This window comes from Nipponia nippon, unplaced genomic scaffold (assembly GCF_047370975.1).
Source record: "Nipponia nippon isolate SJK-2023a ecotype South Korea unplaced genomic scaffold, ASM4737097v1 scaffold_13, whole genome shotgun sequence".
Taxonomy (NCBI): domain Eukaryota; kingdom Metazoa; phylum Chordata; class Aves; order Pelecaniformes; family Threskiornithidae; genus Nipponia; species Nipponia nippon.
The window spans coordinates 1,300,129-1,313,125 of record NW_028262324.1 but is presented as its reverse complement, the minus strand read 5'-3'; the positions used below and the strand labels follow the sequence as shown (position 1 = coordinate 1,313,125).

The following is a 12,997-nucleotide window of genomic DNA, read 5'->3' as shown; positions in this document are numbered from 1 at the left end:
TCCACATGCAGCAGACTCCCCTTCCTTTACCTTTCTTTGAACTGCTGGTGACAGTGCTCGCTGCAGAAGCCCCTGCCTTCCCGGGCTCCATCCGACACGTGTCTCCGGCCACAGGTGTCACAGTGGCACATGCCTTCTGCCGTTGGCAGCTTGGTCTGCTCTGGCACATCTGGGTCAGAGAGAAGAGGAGCAGTGAGGCACAAGGTGCAGCAAAGGAAGGAGAGCAGGACGCAGGAGACGTTTGCCTCACTCAGGGCCTACGCCAGACAGCGCCTGCTGGATGATGGCACCCACCCCAGAAGCACCACCATGGTGCCCTTACCCTGAGCCACAGTAGGATTGTCCCTGCTGGTGGGTGCCACCTCCGAGTCCCCATCTTTCTCCGCGTGACCCTCCTTTATAGCTTCCACTGGAGGCATCTTATCAGCACTCACCACCTTCAGCGTCCCGTACTCATTTATTCGAAACTATGTCATTGAACCAAAAAGCAAGGAGAAATAGTTAACAAGGAGGACAGAAACGTAACTCGATAGCTAGTGGGTGCATGTGAGCTCTGAGAACGAGAGGGACGTGGTTTGGTCATCAGGACGTCCACCAAGAGGACAGCTCTTCTGATGAGAGAGGTGAGCACAGCACCAAAGCCACCCATCCCGCTGCCCGTCTCTGCTGGCCGCTGAGCCTGCCGGGGCAAGCACGCTGCCGGCACGCGGGCGAGACCAGCACCAGCTGGCAGCGCGAGGGGCAGGGTGACGGCTGGAGGATGCGGTGCCCTGAGGCTGAGCAGCAGCTGAGAAATCGGTGCGTTTTGTGCAGGTTATGTCACGTACCGAGGGGTACACCTAAAGGCACCCGCTGTCTGATGAGCGCAAGGCCACTGTTTCCAGCGTGAGTGCAGGAGTTTGGTGAGAGCCAACTCCACGGCACAGCTGGGGAAGGAAAGATGCCCTGCACAGCACGTAGCATCCCTCTGCCTCCCCGTGCAGGGCAGACTGCTGCAGCCCCCATGCTCCATGTCTGTGCTCTCTGCTAAGCTCACAGGGTGGAAGGGGCACAGGGATGGGGGCACAAGAGCCTCACAGAGCTGGAAGAGCCGAGGGATCCTCCAGCTGGGTGCGGGTACTGCCGGGGCCCACGTCACATCGTGGCGGTCCCTGCCTGGCACAGGCTGGGGAACTGCCCCCTCCAAGGGCAAGCAGCTGCGGGGAGCGGCGGGGGGGCAAACACGGTGGCCCAGGGCTACACTTACCCGCAGGTTACTCCCAGGCAAAGTAGCCACCCCATCTTTCCACTCCAGCACACGGACTGTGCTGCAGGTCTGCACCCCGCTGATCTGGGGAATGACAGTAGCTGTGATGGGCTCACTCCCTGCTCCCCTCTCTGGCCTCTCGGCCCCTGTGCTTCTCTGTGGCTCCCGGGGGAATCGCTGAATTTCTAAGGTGCTCGCGGGAAGGTTGATGGTAGTGGCATTTGCTTGAGAAGGGAAGAAAGGAAACAAAACAACCAGAGGCATACACAGAACACTTAACTGATGCAAACAAGGCCCAAAGGCAGCACAAAATGACAGAGAGGACATAGTCTCCCAGCCGAGGGCTCAGTGCTGTGGGCTGAAGCACCCACAAGCAGGCAGCACAACCCAACAAGATCTGCAGCCAGCGATGGCTTGTGCTGGGGGTGGCACCAACACTATCCACGTTCAAGGGCTCCTACTTTGCAGGGGGGATGGACTAGACGGCCTTTAAAGGTCCCTTCCATCCCAAAGCATTCTGTGATTCTATGATACTTCAGCCTAACCTCAGACTGCTCCCATGACCAGGATGCCCTGATGTGGCCGGAGTGTGCTGGCGAGCTCCTGGACTGCATCTTCCAGTTTAGTTCCACTTCAAAGGAACACACTGTGCAGCCCAGGGCCTGCCCACAGTGGGAACCGAGGCACCGGGAGCAGGAAAAATGGGGAGATTTGCTTCTAAAGAACACCCCTGATCTCACCTAACACACACCCATGCTTTGCTCGCACACCTCCTGAAAGACACTGGTCAGCTGGGCTGAAAATTGTCCCAATTTTCAAGAAGGGTAAGAAGGACGACCCTGGTAATTACAGGCCAGGCAGTCTCACTTCAGTGCCTGGTAAAATTATGGAGAAGGTTATGCTGGGAGCTATTGAAAAACACCCGAGAGACAACGCAGTCATTGGTCATCGCCAGCACAGGTTCACGAGGGGAAAGTCCGGCTTAACTAACTCGATTTCCTTTTATGAAAAGGTCACCCATCAAGTTGCCCAAGGGAAGCCAGTAGATGTGGTTATTTTGGATTTTAGCAAAGCTTTTGATACTGTCTCTCACAGTACCCTTCCGGACAAAATGTCCAGCACACAGCTGGTGTCCATAATATGCTGGGTGAACAACTGGCTGACGGCTCGGGCTCAAAGGCTCGCAGTAAATGGGGTCACATCAGGCTGGCGGCCAGTCACCAGCGGGGATCCGCAGGGCTCAATGTTAGGGCCAGTGCTCTTTGATGTTTTTACAAATGATCTGGATGCAGGAGTCGAATGAACATTAACTAAGTTTGGTGGTGACACTAAATTAGGAGGAGCTGTGGACTCCCTCAAGGGTAGAGAGGCCTTACAGAGAGATCTGGACAGACTGGAGAGCTGGGCAATCACCAACTGTATGAAATTTAACAAGAACAAGCATAAGATTCTGCACCTGGGACGGGGTAATCCTGGTTATGTGTACAAACTGGGGGACGAGAGGCTGGAGAGCAGCCCCGCGGAAAGAGATCGGGGGTTTGGGCTGATGGCACGCTGAGCAGGAGCCAACAGCGTGCCCTGGCAGCCAGAAGGGCCGGCCGTGCCCTGGGGCGCATCCAGCACGGCACCGCGAGCCGGCCGAGGGAGGTGGCTGGCCCACTCCGCACCCCACCGGGGCGGCCCCGCCTCCAGCGCTGCGTGCGGTTTTGGGCGCCTCAATATACGAGGGACATCGAACTGCGAGAGCGTGTCCAGAGGAGGGCGACCAAGGTGGTGGAGGGTCTGGGGGCAAGACCTAGGAGGAGCGGCTGAGGTCCCTCGGCTCGTTCAGCCTGGAGAAGAGAAGGCTGAGGGCTGCCCTCACCGCAGTCTGCACCTTCCTCAAGGCGGGCAGCGGAGGGGAGGTGCTGATCTCCTCTCCCCGGTGGCCAGCGATAGGACACGAGGAAACGGGAAGCGGCTGCGTCAGGGGAGGTTCAGGTTGGCCATCAGGGAAAGGTTCTTCACCGAGAGGGTGGTCGGTCCCTGGAACGGGCTCCCGGGGACGCGGTCACGGCACCAAGCCCATCAGAGTTGGAGGCGCGTCTGGACGACGCTCTGGGTCCCACGGTTTAGTCTTGGGTCGTCCTGCGAGGAGCAGGGAGTTGGACTCGGTGATCCTTACGGGTCCCTTCCAACTTGAGATATTCTGTGGTTCTATGACAATGCGGCAACCCAGGAGCCCACCTGCCCAGCAGAGCAGGCACCCAGCACACTGTGCTGCACTGCACAGGGCCCCAGACATCAGGGCTGCGGTTTAAAACTCAAGAGGTTTTGATCAGCCACAAATCGTCCAAGTGATGTGGGATAGCCACAGAGAACCTCTAAGATGGTCACAGCAGCACGGCCTTGCCTCCCAAGGTTTGGGAGGAGCACAGATATACAAGGAGTGTGAGGTGTCAGCGTGGGGGGAGAAGGCTGGGAGGCACCAGTTAGAGAGGACAGTTCCGCATACCTGGTATGATGAAGGCAGTCGTTGGCAGGTGGGTGCTCTGCACAGTGCTCTCGGTGGTGACCACGTGGACGCTGACCTCCCCAGCGGCATTCCCCTTCGTGCTTCTCACAACCTCCATCTCTGCTCTGCTGTCCATCACCTTGCCTGGGCACAGAGCGAGACACTGGAAGACAGCAAGACTGAAATCGAGGTGGCTACATGTACAAACACGAGAAAGGAGTGAGAAAGAGACTGTGGAGGATGGCCCCTCCCTTTCCACCATCCCCCAGCAGAAACCCCTGTAAGAGATATTAAAGGCCCACTGAACCCAACAGAGAACAGCACGAGGGTCACAGCTGGTACCAACGTGACCTAGTAAAGCCCCTGCTGCGAGATCCCAGCTCAGAGCCTGCAAACGCTGAGGGTTTTGTTCTTACCTGGCACCACCATAAGATGATACGAGCACAGCAGGTCCACCACAAGCTCCTGGCTCCCACGGGGGCCTACACCACTCTGATGCAGACTGTGACTGAGGGTTGGCAAGTTCTACCCCGGAGAAGACAGAGGTTCCTGAAGTTCCCCTTCCAGTGCTCCTGTTGGGCAGTCACCCTTGATCTTCTACCGGGCTGTAAGAGAGAATTTCACAAGTGACAGGAGTTAACTGGGAGGCGCAGGACGGGAGGACACGAAGTCAACTGCATGCAGCTGAGTTTCTCACAGGACTGGTGATGTTCAACCCGTTTAGCCATGAATTTCAAGGAGAAGGCAAGGCGCCAGGGCCCTGAGGGCACTACTGGGCCTTACTGGCCCTGACCAGCCTCCCATGGGACGCCCACCCACGGGCCCAGGGGCTCCACGTCAGCCCACCCTCAGCCTGTCCATGCCGCGCTGCAGCGTGCTGGTGACCTGACCTGCTGGCTGGCATCCTGGCTTGATCTCAGACCTCGCCTGGTGACCTGAGCTCCTGGCTGGACCTGGCCACAGCAGCCCTGCCAGCTGCCTTCCCCGGTTCCCTGTCCCCGGTAGGACGGTGCCCACACCAGGATGTCCCCAGACCAGGGCCTGCCTGCAAGCCGGAGGGAAGAACAGCGTTGCCTCCAGTGCCCAGGGAGCCTCGGCGAGGGAGGGCTCTCGGTGCTGCTCCTGCCCCAGCGAAAAACGCAACGGACACGCAGAGCTAAGCAGAAAACCAGCGTCATCATCGGATGCGCTCAGGGAAGGCCGATCTCTCCATGCCTATTGAAAACGATGGTCCGAGAGTCCCAGAGACTGCTGGAGTCTGGGGACACTGGGCTGGGGAAGGATTCTGGACCTGCCCTGTTTCCCACACCCTCTTCAAAGCCCTTGCTGCCGGGACGGAGGCAGGGCTGCTGTGGGGCTAGGCAGGGGACCGTGCTCGTGTCTTGGTCGCTTTTGATGCAACCTGCATTTGAAAGAGAAGACCGCCATGTGGAAAAGAGGATGATCATTTCAGTGAAGCACGGTTAAATAAGAATTTGGCTAGAAAGGGCAAAGTCTGGAATTTTAAAACCTGAGACATTAAGATACAGGTGTTACAACCAGAGGGTGAAGAGTGGGATGGTGTGCTCACATTAGGGGGAGATCTGCTTCCTCCTCTCTCTTACAGTGCTGTCAGGTTTGGGACCAGAAATACCCGATGATCAGCCGACAGATGGTACGGACCTTTAAGGCCCTCCAGGCGCAACGTCAGAAAAGCACCATTAAGTGTCAGGAGAACTGAAGGAACCGAGTAACTCAGCTGGGCACCAGGCTCCAACCGAAAGCCAAAATGAATTTGGCAGCCAACCTGTCTTGGCGCTTCCTGATACCCCCTAGGAACCTATCTGCTTTCTTAGGCACTTAAATCCGATATTTATCCTTGATTCATCACTTGGGTCAAATGTTTCAAGGGCAACTCCTTGTTTTGTGTGAGCTGCTGGCTTTTTTTTTTTAGTATTTAAACAGAACTTGGGACTGGAAATGCCTAGAAAGCAAGAGAAATAACTAGGTCCAGTGCCCAAGCTGGGTGATGCTCAAACTCATCTCTGTACGGGAGCCTATGATGCGAACACAACAGCAAATAACTGCCCAGGAAATAACCAGCAGTAGTTATCACGCGTCAAACACTCTCCAGATCCTTGCGGGGCTGCCTGACGATGCCATCGAGACTGGTTCTCCCATGCCGTATGAGTTCAGGGTAAACAGATTGAATTTGGATTATAGATTGTGGCGCTATTCCTTAAACTGGAAGAACTAAATAACTGAGACGTAGGACTTAACCTCCAGACAATCCCTCCTCCAACAACCTCGTGGGAGAGGCCTCGCTGCAGCACAGGGCACGTCCCCCCACGCACCGCAGCCGGGCAGCCCAGCTCGGAGGGTCAGGAGCCCTCCAAGGAGCCCATCCAGCCCACGGCCCTGCCCTACAACAAAGTGTCGCTCCTGTTCCTCTTACCTGCCCCTCGGCAGCAGCGTCCGTGCTTCCCCCGGCACCTCTGGCCAGAGCAACCTCTTTCTTGTTGGCAGAAACCTTTCCCTAACGCCTTGCCCCAGCGCCTGCCCTTCAAGCACACGCAGAGCACAAATTCTGCAAGCAACTCCCCCAGCACGTGTCCTGCTCCATCCCGCAGGGAAGCGAAGACTTTGGGGTCCTGGACACCCAAAACCTTATGTTTACAAACCTCGAGCCACATTTCTCTCCTTTTAAGATCCATGGGGGAGGCAGGCCCAAAGCTATTCCAAAGCCACACATGAGCAGAAAGAACAGTGTTGGTGTGAACTTGTAGGCACATCATTGCCTCAGCTGAAACCCAGCGACTCCCAGGGCTCTCCCACCTCTTGTCAAGGGCTTCCATGGTGTTAGACAACCATTTACCACCCACACTGCTCACACTGACCATAGCACACATCGTTAAACTTTTCACTCGGGATTTCTGAGATAACCCCCGCACAAACAGTCCCAAGCCCCAGAGCGCTGCTCCGGACCACTGCCCCGCAACGCTCTGGAGCCTTGCTGGTGGGACGGGTGCGGGCATGACACGATACCCGGGCCGCAAAGCTCCATCCCCAACCCCGAGGAGTGAGAATCAGGACTGGAGACACGGTTTGCAGCTCACAGTTTCAAAACCCTGGCAGGAAAACCCCTGGAAGCCCAACCTGCTGTGAAATATCTCAGATCAGGAGCAGTATATGAGGAAAAGGGGAAAAGAGAACAAGGGTCTCTGTAAGGGAGCACAGCCATGATCTGCCCTAGCATCGCTGTCACAGCGGGAGACAGGCACTGGCACACATCCCTCTGGACAACCCAGCTCCCTGAGAGCAGGACCCCTGACCGATGTCAGGGAGAGGGCGCCCGCGGCTGAGACGAGTCTGGTTCCTTCAGTGCACGGAGCCAGAGCCCAGGCAGGTACCACCACCCCAGAGATGACTTCAAGGGGTCTCCTGCGCCCTGGTATGACCCATTGAGGGTCGCAGGATCACTCAGGCTGGAAGGAACCTCAGGAGGACTCTGGTCCAACCTCCTGCTCGCAGCAGGCTCAGCTCTGGGATCAGACCAGGTTGCTCAGGGCTTTATCCAGTCTGGTCCTGAAAACCTCCCAGGATGGAAACCATACTTCCTGCAAATTAGCACAGCAATTCGCAAAACAAACTAACGTGTTCCCTTTCTGGTGACTGCTCTAGACAACGAACAAAAGGTTTATCTGTTTTATAAAGTTTTTATTTAGTTGAGATCTTAAAAAGCTTTTGGCCTACCCGTGCCCCAGTGACGTCTGATAAAACCCTGCCCGCCCCAACAGGACCAGAATTAGGCCAACACTTAGCAGCTTTCAAAAATCCCACCATCCAGGTTTTAAAACAGCAAGCAATTGTAGAGGTGAAAGCTATTTTGGACGTATCAGCGAGGCCCCGAGTTCTCCGTTTTTCCTGGCATTGAGCGTAACTCCACATGTCTTACAGAGGGTGTGGGTCAGCCCACTCGCCCACAAGCCTGCCGTTCAGTCTTTTTTTAGGTCCATAGGGACCTAAAACCCTGCACACCCACTCCTCTCTCCTGCCTTCTGCTGAGGGACAGCCAAGGACCTCGGGCTCCCACTCTGGAGAAGCCAGAAAGGAGAAAAGCCACCCTAGGAAACCCTGGCCACCCGTACAGGCTGACCTGCGGTCCCTCCAGAGACCACCACAACCTGCTGGCTGGAAGGAGGAATTTTTCAAGACAACTTTCATCCAGAAGCACTCTCTTTCTTGGCCTGCTTTGCTCCAGTAAAGCAGTTCTTGCACTCACGTGCTCCACGTACGAGTACGTACGTGTGTACGGCCATCTGTCTGTCAGGCCCCGCCAGACTACTTCAACCAGTTCTGGCAGCAAGATGAGATGTCTCTGTAACAGCAGTCTCTATCAGAGTAAAACCTTCAAGTTTGGGAAACCAAGCATCTGCACAGAGAACGGGGTCTCTGCGTCGCCCCTCGCCTCGCGGCTGAACTTCCCGAGCACCAGAGAGCGGCTGGGGACAGCTGATCCGCGCACACGTATTCACGCGCGCCGAGGAAACTGGCCACAAACCACACGTTTTAAGGCACCCAGGCTTCACTGGTTCAGCTGCTCACAAAGTTTCTAGCTCATCAAACAAGAAATGGTGGGTGCTGGCACACCAGCGCCCCGGACCAGCACCGCAGCGGCTTGGAACCCAAGCATTTCTACAGCTGCTATACACATGAGCCTCCAACTCTGCCAGTCTCACACCTGCTCTCTCGCAAAACCACGGCAAAGCCCGGGAACGATCCGCTGTTGGGAAGAGGAGGGATATGCTGCATGCAACAGGCCACAGAGGAGCACGGAGAAGAGCAGCTCCCAGCAGAGAGACGCTGTACAGCCCCGCCAGCACTTATAAAGCACAGTCTGGTCAAAATACATCTTTCTTTTCATCACAAAATTGGCTTAAAATAAGTGTATTTCAAACAATATTAACATGTTTATTGGCTTTGTGGCTTCTCAGATTTTTAAATATTCCTGAAATCTGCACTAGTACGCACTGGGGGCCGCCCGGCTGGAAAGCTGAAGCCTGACAGAAAAGGCCCCGGGGGTCCCAGTAGACACCGCGCCGACCACGAGCCAGCAACCTGGGACCGTGCAGCCCGGAGCAGAGCGGACTCGGGGGATCTCATCCGCGTGTACGAACACCCGGAGGGAGGCTGCGGAGAGGACGGAGCCAGGCTCCTCGCAGCGGCGCCCAGGGACAGGAGCAGAGGCCGTGGGCACGCACTGACACACAGGAGGGTCCCTCTGAACATCAGGAAACACAGTTTCAGCGTGGGGGTGACCGAGCCGGGCACAGGTTGCCCAGGGAGGTGGTGGAGTCTCCATCCGTGGAGATACTCAAAAGCCGCCTGGACACGGTCCTGGGCAACCGGCCCTGGGTGGCCCTGATGGAGCAGGGGGCTGGGCAAGGTGACCTCTGGAGGTCCCTTCCAACATCAACCAGCCTGCGATTCTGTGAATTATTTTTTCAGGAATTTCCTCAGCCCTAACAGAGAACTTCCCCATCCTTAACAGCAGCTGAGGTATGGATTACTAATTACCTCCAGTGGCAAAATTGAGTCCTTAAGAAAAAGCACCAGCTGGGATCATGCTGAAACTGCAAGTGGTACACCAGAGCGCCACAGAGACATGGTGGGCTGGGAGCTGCTCCCTCGGCTCTTCCCATCTTCCAGCATCGCCCAGGGCAGGCGTTAAGAGACTGAGCGCACTGCAGAAAGTATTTGCTCCACAAACACACAGGAGCACGCTCCGTGACACCCTTCGCACAGGCGGGTGGCCCAGCGGAGAAAGGCAAACACACGCGCCTCTTCCCTTCCACATCTGACTTGCTTTAAACCCAGGGGGCAAGGCCTCCTCTGGAATAAGCCAGGGGCCGCAAAGTCCTCCTAGGTCCTGCTGCAGCACGGGCTGAGGTTTGCAATGACCGTGGTATCTATCAACATCTCAAAACAGGAGGAAACGTCCTTCCGTGCAGTAAGAGGATGTTCATCTTGCACATTTCAAAATAGCGAATAGATTCTGCGAAGATAGAGGTCGGAGGGAGAAGGGCAGGAGAGCAGCAAGCTGCCTTCAGCTTTAGGTTCAGACACAGCTAACAAAGCAGCAGCGCTAGGGCTGGGTGTCACCTGCCGTCCCCAGGAGTGTCACTGCCACCAGGACGAGCCTGCGGATCCGCTCAGACCCACAAAGAAGCAGCAGTTACCAGGGATCTCGTGTGCCGCCCCAAAGGCCTCCAGGTGACGCCATCCAAGGCCAGAGGGCAGAAGGCAGCCTGAAGCCTGGGCAGCTCCGACCGGGCGCAGGTCCCCAGCCACCGCTGAGAGGCACAAAGGGGACACCCGCGTCCCACCTCCCCCTCTGCCGCCGTAAGCCCCTGCCTACCGACGGCGCCAGCCCTGCTGCGGCATCCAGCCCCGCACAGAGTCAGGGCGTAACACAGGGTGTTTTTCCACAAGTTACACTTAGAAGCAGGTGGAAACATCCAAAGAGGACTGACACGTGATCCCGGAATACTTCAAAATGTCCAGTCTTTTATCTTCTTTTATAACTAGTAAAGAAATAAAGCCAGAACCCGTCCTAGACCACGTGGAGCATCCTCCCCGTAGCCGGGGCCGTTTGTTCTGTGTCCTGCTAGGCTGGACTAACGCCCCCCGTGCTGCAAGACCCTCGCGAGGACCGCAGCGGTGTCATCCTCAGGCTCCAGGACAGCCCGCGCGCACGCGGTGCTCGAGAAACACCAGAAGGAACACGGTCAAGCGTCCACCCTGGGAGGGGCTGCCAACTCCCGTGTGTCCCGGAGAGGATCCCTTGGGAAAGCCAGGGAAGAGCGGTCCCGTTCCCTGTCTGCTGGACGCCGCCGGGTCACGCCTGGGCAGCGCCTGGCGCCACGCACGCCGGGACCAGTCAGCCCAGTGGGGCCTGCGGCCACACCAGCACGGAACTTGTCCAAAGGAGATAAGCACCTGCACGTCCCCTTTTTTTTTTTTTTTCATTTTTTGGCCAGATTTCCCCCGCCGTTGGGCGCAGCGGCTTGCCTTGAGGAAAAACACTTTGCTGCACGTAAACGAGTCCTGAAGGGACCGGCGGCGGCCCCGCCGTGCCCCGGGGGCGCAGGGCGAGCAGCCCCCGGCCCGCTCCGCCGCCCCCCGCCGCCCGCCCGGCCCCGGCGCCCCGCCGCCCCCCGCCGCGGCCCGGGCCGCCCCGCCCGCCCGGGGTGGCTTTGGGTCAGCGGCGGCGATGGCGGAGCGTCCCTCCCCCGCCGGGCCCGGGGCCGCCCCGGCTGCAGGGGGCGGCGCGGAGCGGGCCCGGCCCCGCCACCCCGGCCGCGGCAGGCCCCGGCGCCGCTCGCCCGGCCTGCGGGGACACCCAACGGCGGCCCCCGGGCCGGGCAGCGCCCGGCCGCGCTCCTTACCTCCACGGCGGGCGGGGGGGCCCGGCCAGGGCGCCGCTCCGAGCCGCAGCGGGGCTGCGCGGCCCGGCGTGCGCTGCGCAGAGCCGCCGTGGGGCTGGGCCGCCGCCGCCGCCGCCGCCGCCGCCGCCGCGCCCGCACGGCCCGGCCCGGCCCGGGGCTGGCGGCGCTGCGAGCGGGGAGCCCGCGGCGGGAGGGGCTGGGCCGGGCCGCCGGTGAGTGCGAGCGAGTGCGGGTGTGCGTGCGGGTGCGCGTGCGGGGGGCGCGGGGGGCGGCGGCCGGGCAGGTGGAACAGGCGTGCACTTAATGGGCGCCGTCGCCATGGCAACCCGTGCGCTCCGCCACGCCGCAGCGTTTAATCCCGCCGCAGGATTTCGGGGAGCTGCCGGGGGCGGGGGGGGGGGGTCGCCATGGCAACGCGGGGGTGGCGGGGCCCCCCCCCCCAGGGCCGCCATCGCCCCGCTCCGCCGCCCCGCAGCCCGCGGCCGGCGCCGGTCGCCTCAAGGCAAACGCCGGGCTCCGACGACCCCCGGCCTCACCCCGCTGGGGCCGCGGGGCGGCCGCCGCGCCGCCCCCCGCTGCTCCCCTCATGGGTTGGATGGGACGGGGGGCCCGAAATCCAGAAGCCGTCGCTAACATGAACCTAACCCCCTCGGAGAGCAGCCGGGCCGCGTCGAGGGTGGCAACGCGCCCTCCTCCTCAGCAGCCAACAGGCCCCCGGGGCCAAACCAGTTGCCCAGGCCTCGTCGGGCACCGGCTGCCCCAGCGAGGCGGGGAAGGCTCTCCTCCTCCTCAGCCCTCGTGCCACCGGCTCGAAGAGTAACGGAGAGCGTGAACACGAAATCCGCGAGACCAGCGGGAAGGGAAAGGATCGCTCGGGCTGGTTCCGCGGAGGCAACGCAGGGCTTGCTCCCGCACAGCGCTGAGGAGGGCTTCCGAAGCGCTCTGGTCAAAAACCGGGGCAGCTTCCCTGCCCGCAATTCCATACTTCATGGCCACACAAGAAGCGTGCCTTTTAGACGCTTACACAACGTCCGTCCCACTTACCCACGGGAGGCGGGAGCAGAAGGAGCCAAGACTGGAAGCACAAGGACCAGAATGGACAAGAAGCTGCTGGGAGCGGCACTGGATGCGTGCAGGACTGGATGGGGAGAGGCGGCCGGGGAGAGGCGGCCGCCGGCCCAGCCCGCAGCCAGCCCCTGCCGTCCCCGGCCCCTGCCAGCCCCTGCCAGCCCCAGCCCCTGCCGTCCCCGGCCCCTGCCGTCCCCAGCTCCCGCAGTCCCCAGCCTGGGCAAGGAGCGCTCTCGCTCGCTTCGGGGACTGCAGCAAGCAGCTCTTCGTTTCGAGCGTATCTGCCAGTTTTTTATCGCCTTGAGTTTTGTACTCCAAAATTTTTCACATGGTAAAAAAGGCGAAGTCAAAGACCCTGATGAAGCAATTCCATCCTGAAAAACAGGAAGTCAGTAACCGTATTTCCTTTGCTGCTCCTGCCGCCTTCCGCCTTTTCAAATAAACCGTCAGAGGCACAGTATCGAAAAATGTCTTCCCATATAAATCCTGGTATGCTGCAGTGGGAGGCTCAAACAGATCCGAATCAGGAGCAGAGTGAAACTCAGTCGCTTGAAAAGCAACCCGGCATCCACCTTCTCCCATCGGTTCCCTGTTCCTGGTTCTGCTTGCCATAAAAAAATCATGAATTCAGAATGATGAATTCATAGGAAACAGCTGCTTTAGGCAAAAAAGAGGAAGCATCCCTGGCTTCCCAGCGAGCACCCTGGCTGATGTCATACCAGGCCTTTTTTCCCTCCTGTGCCTCAACTTCCATTTCCACCA

At 59.0% G+C, this 12,997-nt stretch overlaps 2 protein-coding genes across 12 annotated transcripts in view; one reads left to right on the top strand and one right to left on the bottom strand.

Moving 5' to 3' along the window:
* Positions 1–11,300, bottom strand: part of L3MBTL1 (L3MBTL histone methyl-lysine binding protein 1) — a 27,191-nt gene extending 15,891 nt beyond the window's left edge. For 2 of the 11 annotated variants that reach the window (XR_015702856.1, XR_015702860.1), the window contains exons 1-6: positions 4,631–5,939; positions 4,157–4,345; positions 3,741–3,884; positions 1,247–1,470; positions 323–467; positions 31–169 (exon numbers count right to left, since the gene is read on the bottom strand). Coding sequence is in view for 2 of the 11 variants with exons in the window: in XM_087749403.1 (XP_087605529.1) it covers positions 31–169; positions 323–467; positions 1,247–1,470; positions 3,741–4,002 (770 nt within the window). In the remaining 9 variants the exon portion in view is untranslated. Of the gene's footprint in view, positions 1–30; positions 170–322; positions 468–1,246; positions 3,301–3,740; positions 4,003–4,156; positions 4,346–4,630; positions 5,940–9,296; positions 9,422–11,167 lie in introns of those variants that run through there. The other 9 variants (XR_015702859.1, XR_015702857.1, XR_015702863.1 and 6 more) reach the window with 9 other exon arrangements.
* On the top strand, positions 10,993–12,997 carry LOC148056498 (uncharacterized). The gene is made up of 2 exons (XM_087749405.1): positions 10,993–11,379; positions 11,828–12,997. The coding sequence occupies exons 1-2, from the start codon at positions 10,993–10,995 to the stop codon at positions 12,611–12,613; spliced, it is 1,173 nt and encodes a 390-aa protein (XP_087605531.1). The 3' UTR covers positions 12,614–12,997.

Bases quoted from the DNA above. Each gene is read 5' to 3' on its own strand.
- LOC148056498 (XM_087749405.1), top strand. From the start codon at position 10,993: ATGGCGGAGCGTCCCTCCCCCGCCGGGCCCGGGGCCGCCCCGGCTGCA. The intron at 11,380-11,827 runs GTGAGTGCGAGC...CTCGGAGAGCAG, and splicing joins GGGGCTGGGCCGGGCCGCCG to CCGGGCCGCGTCGAGGGTGG.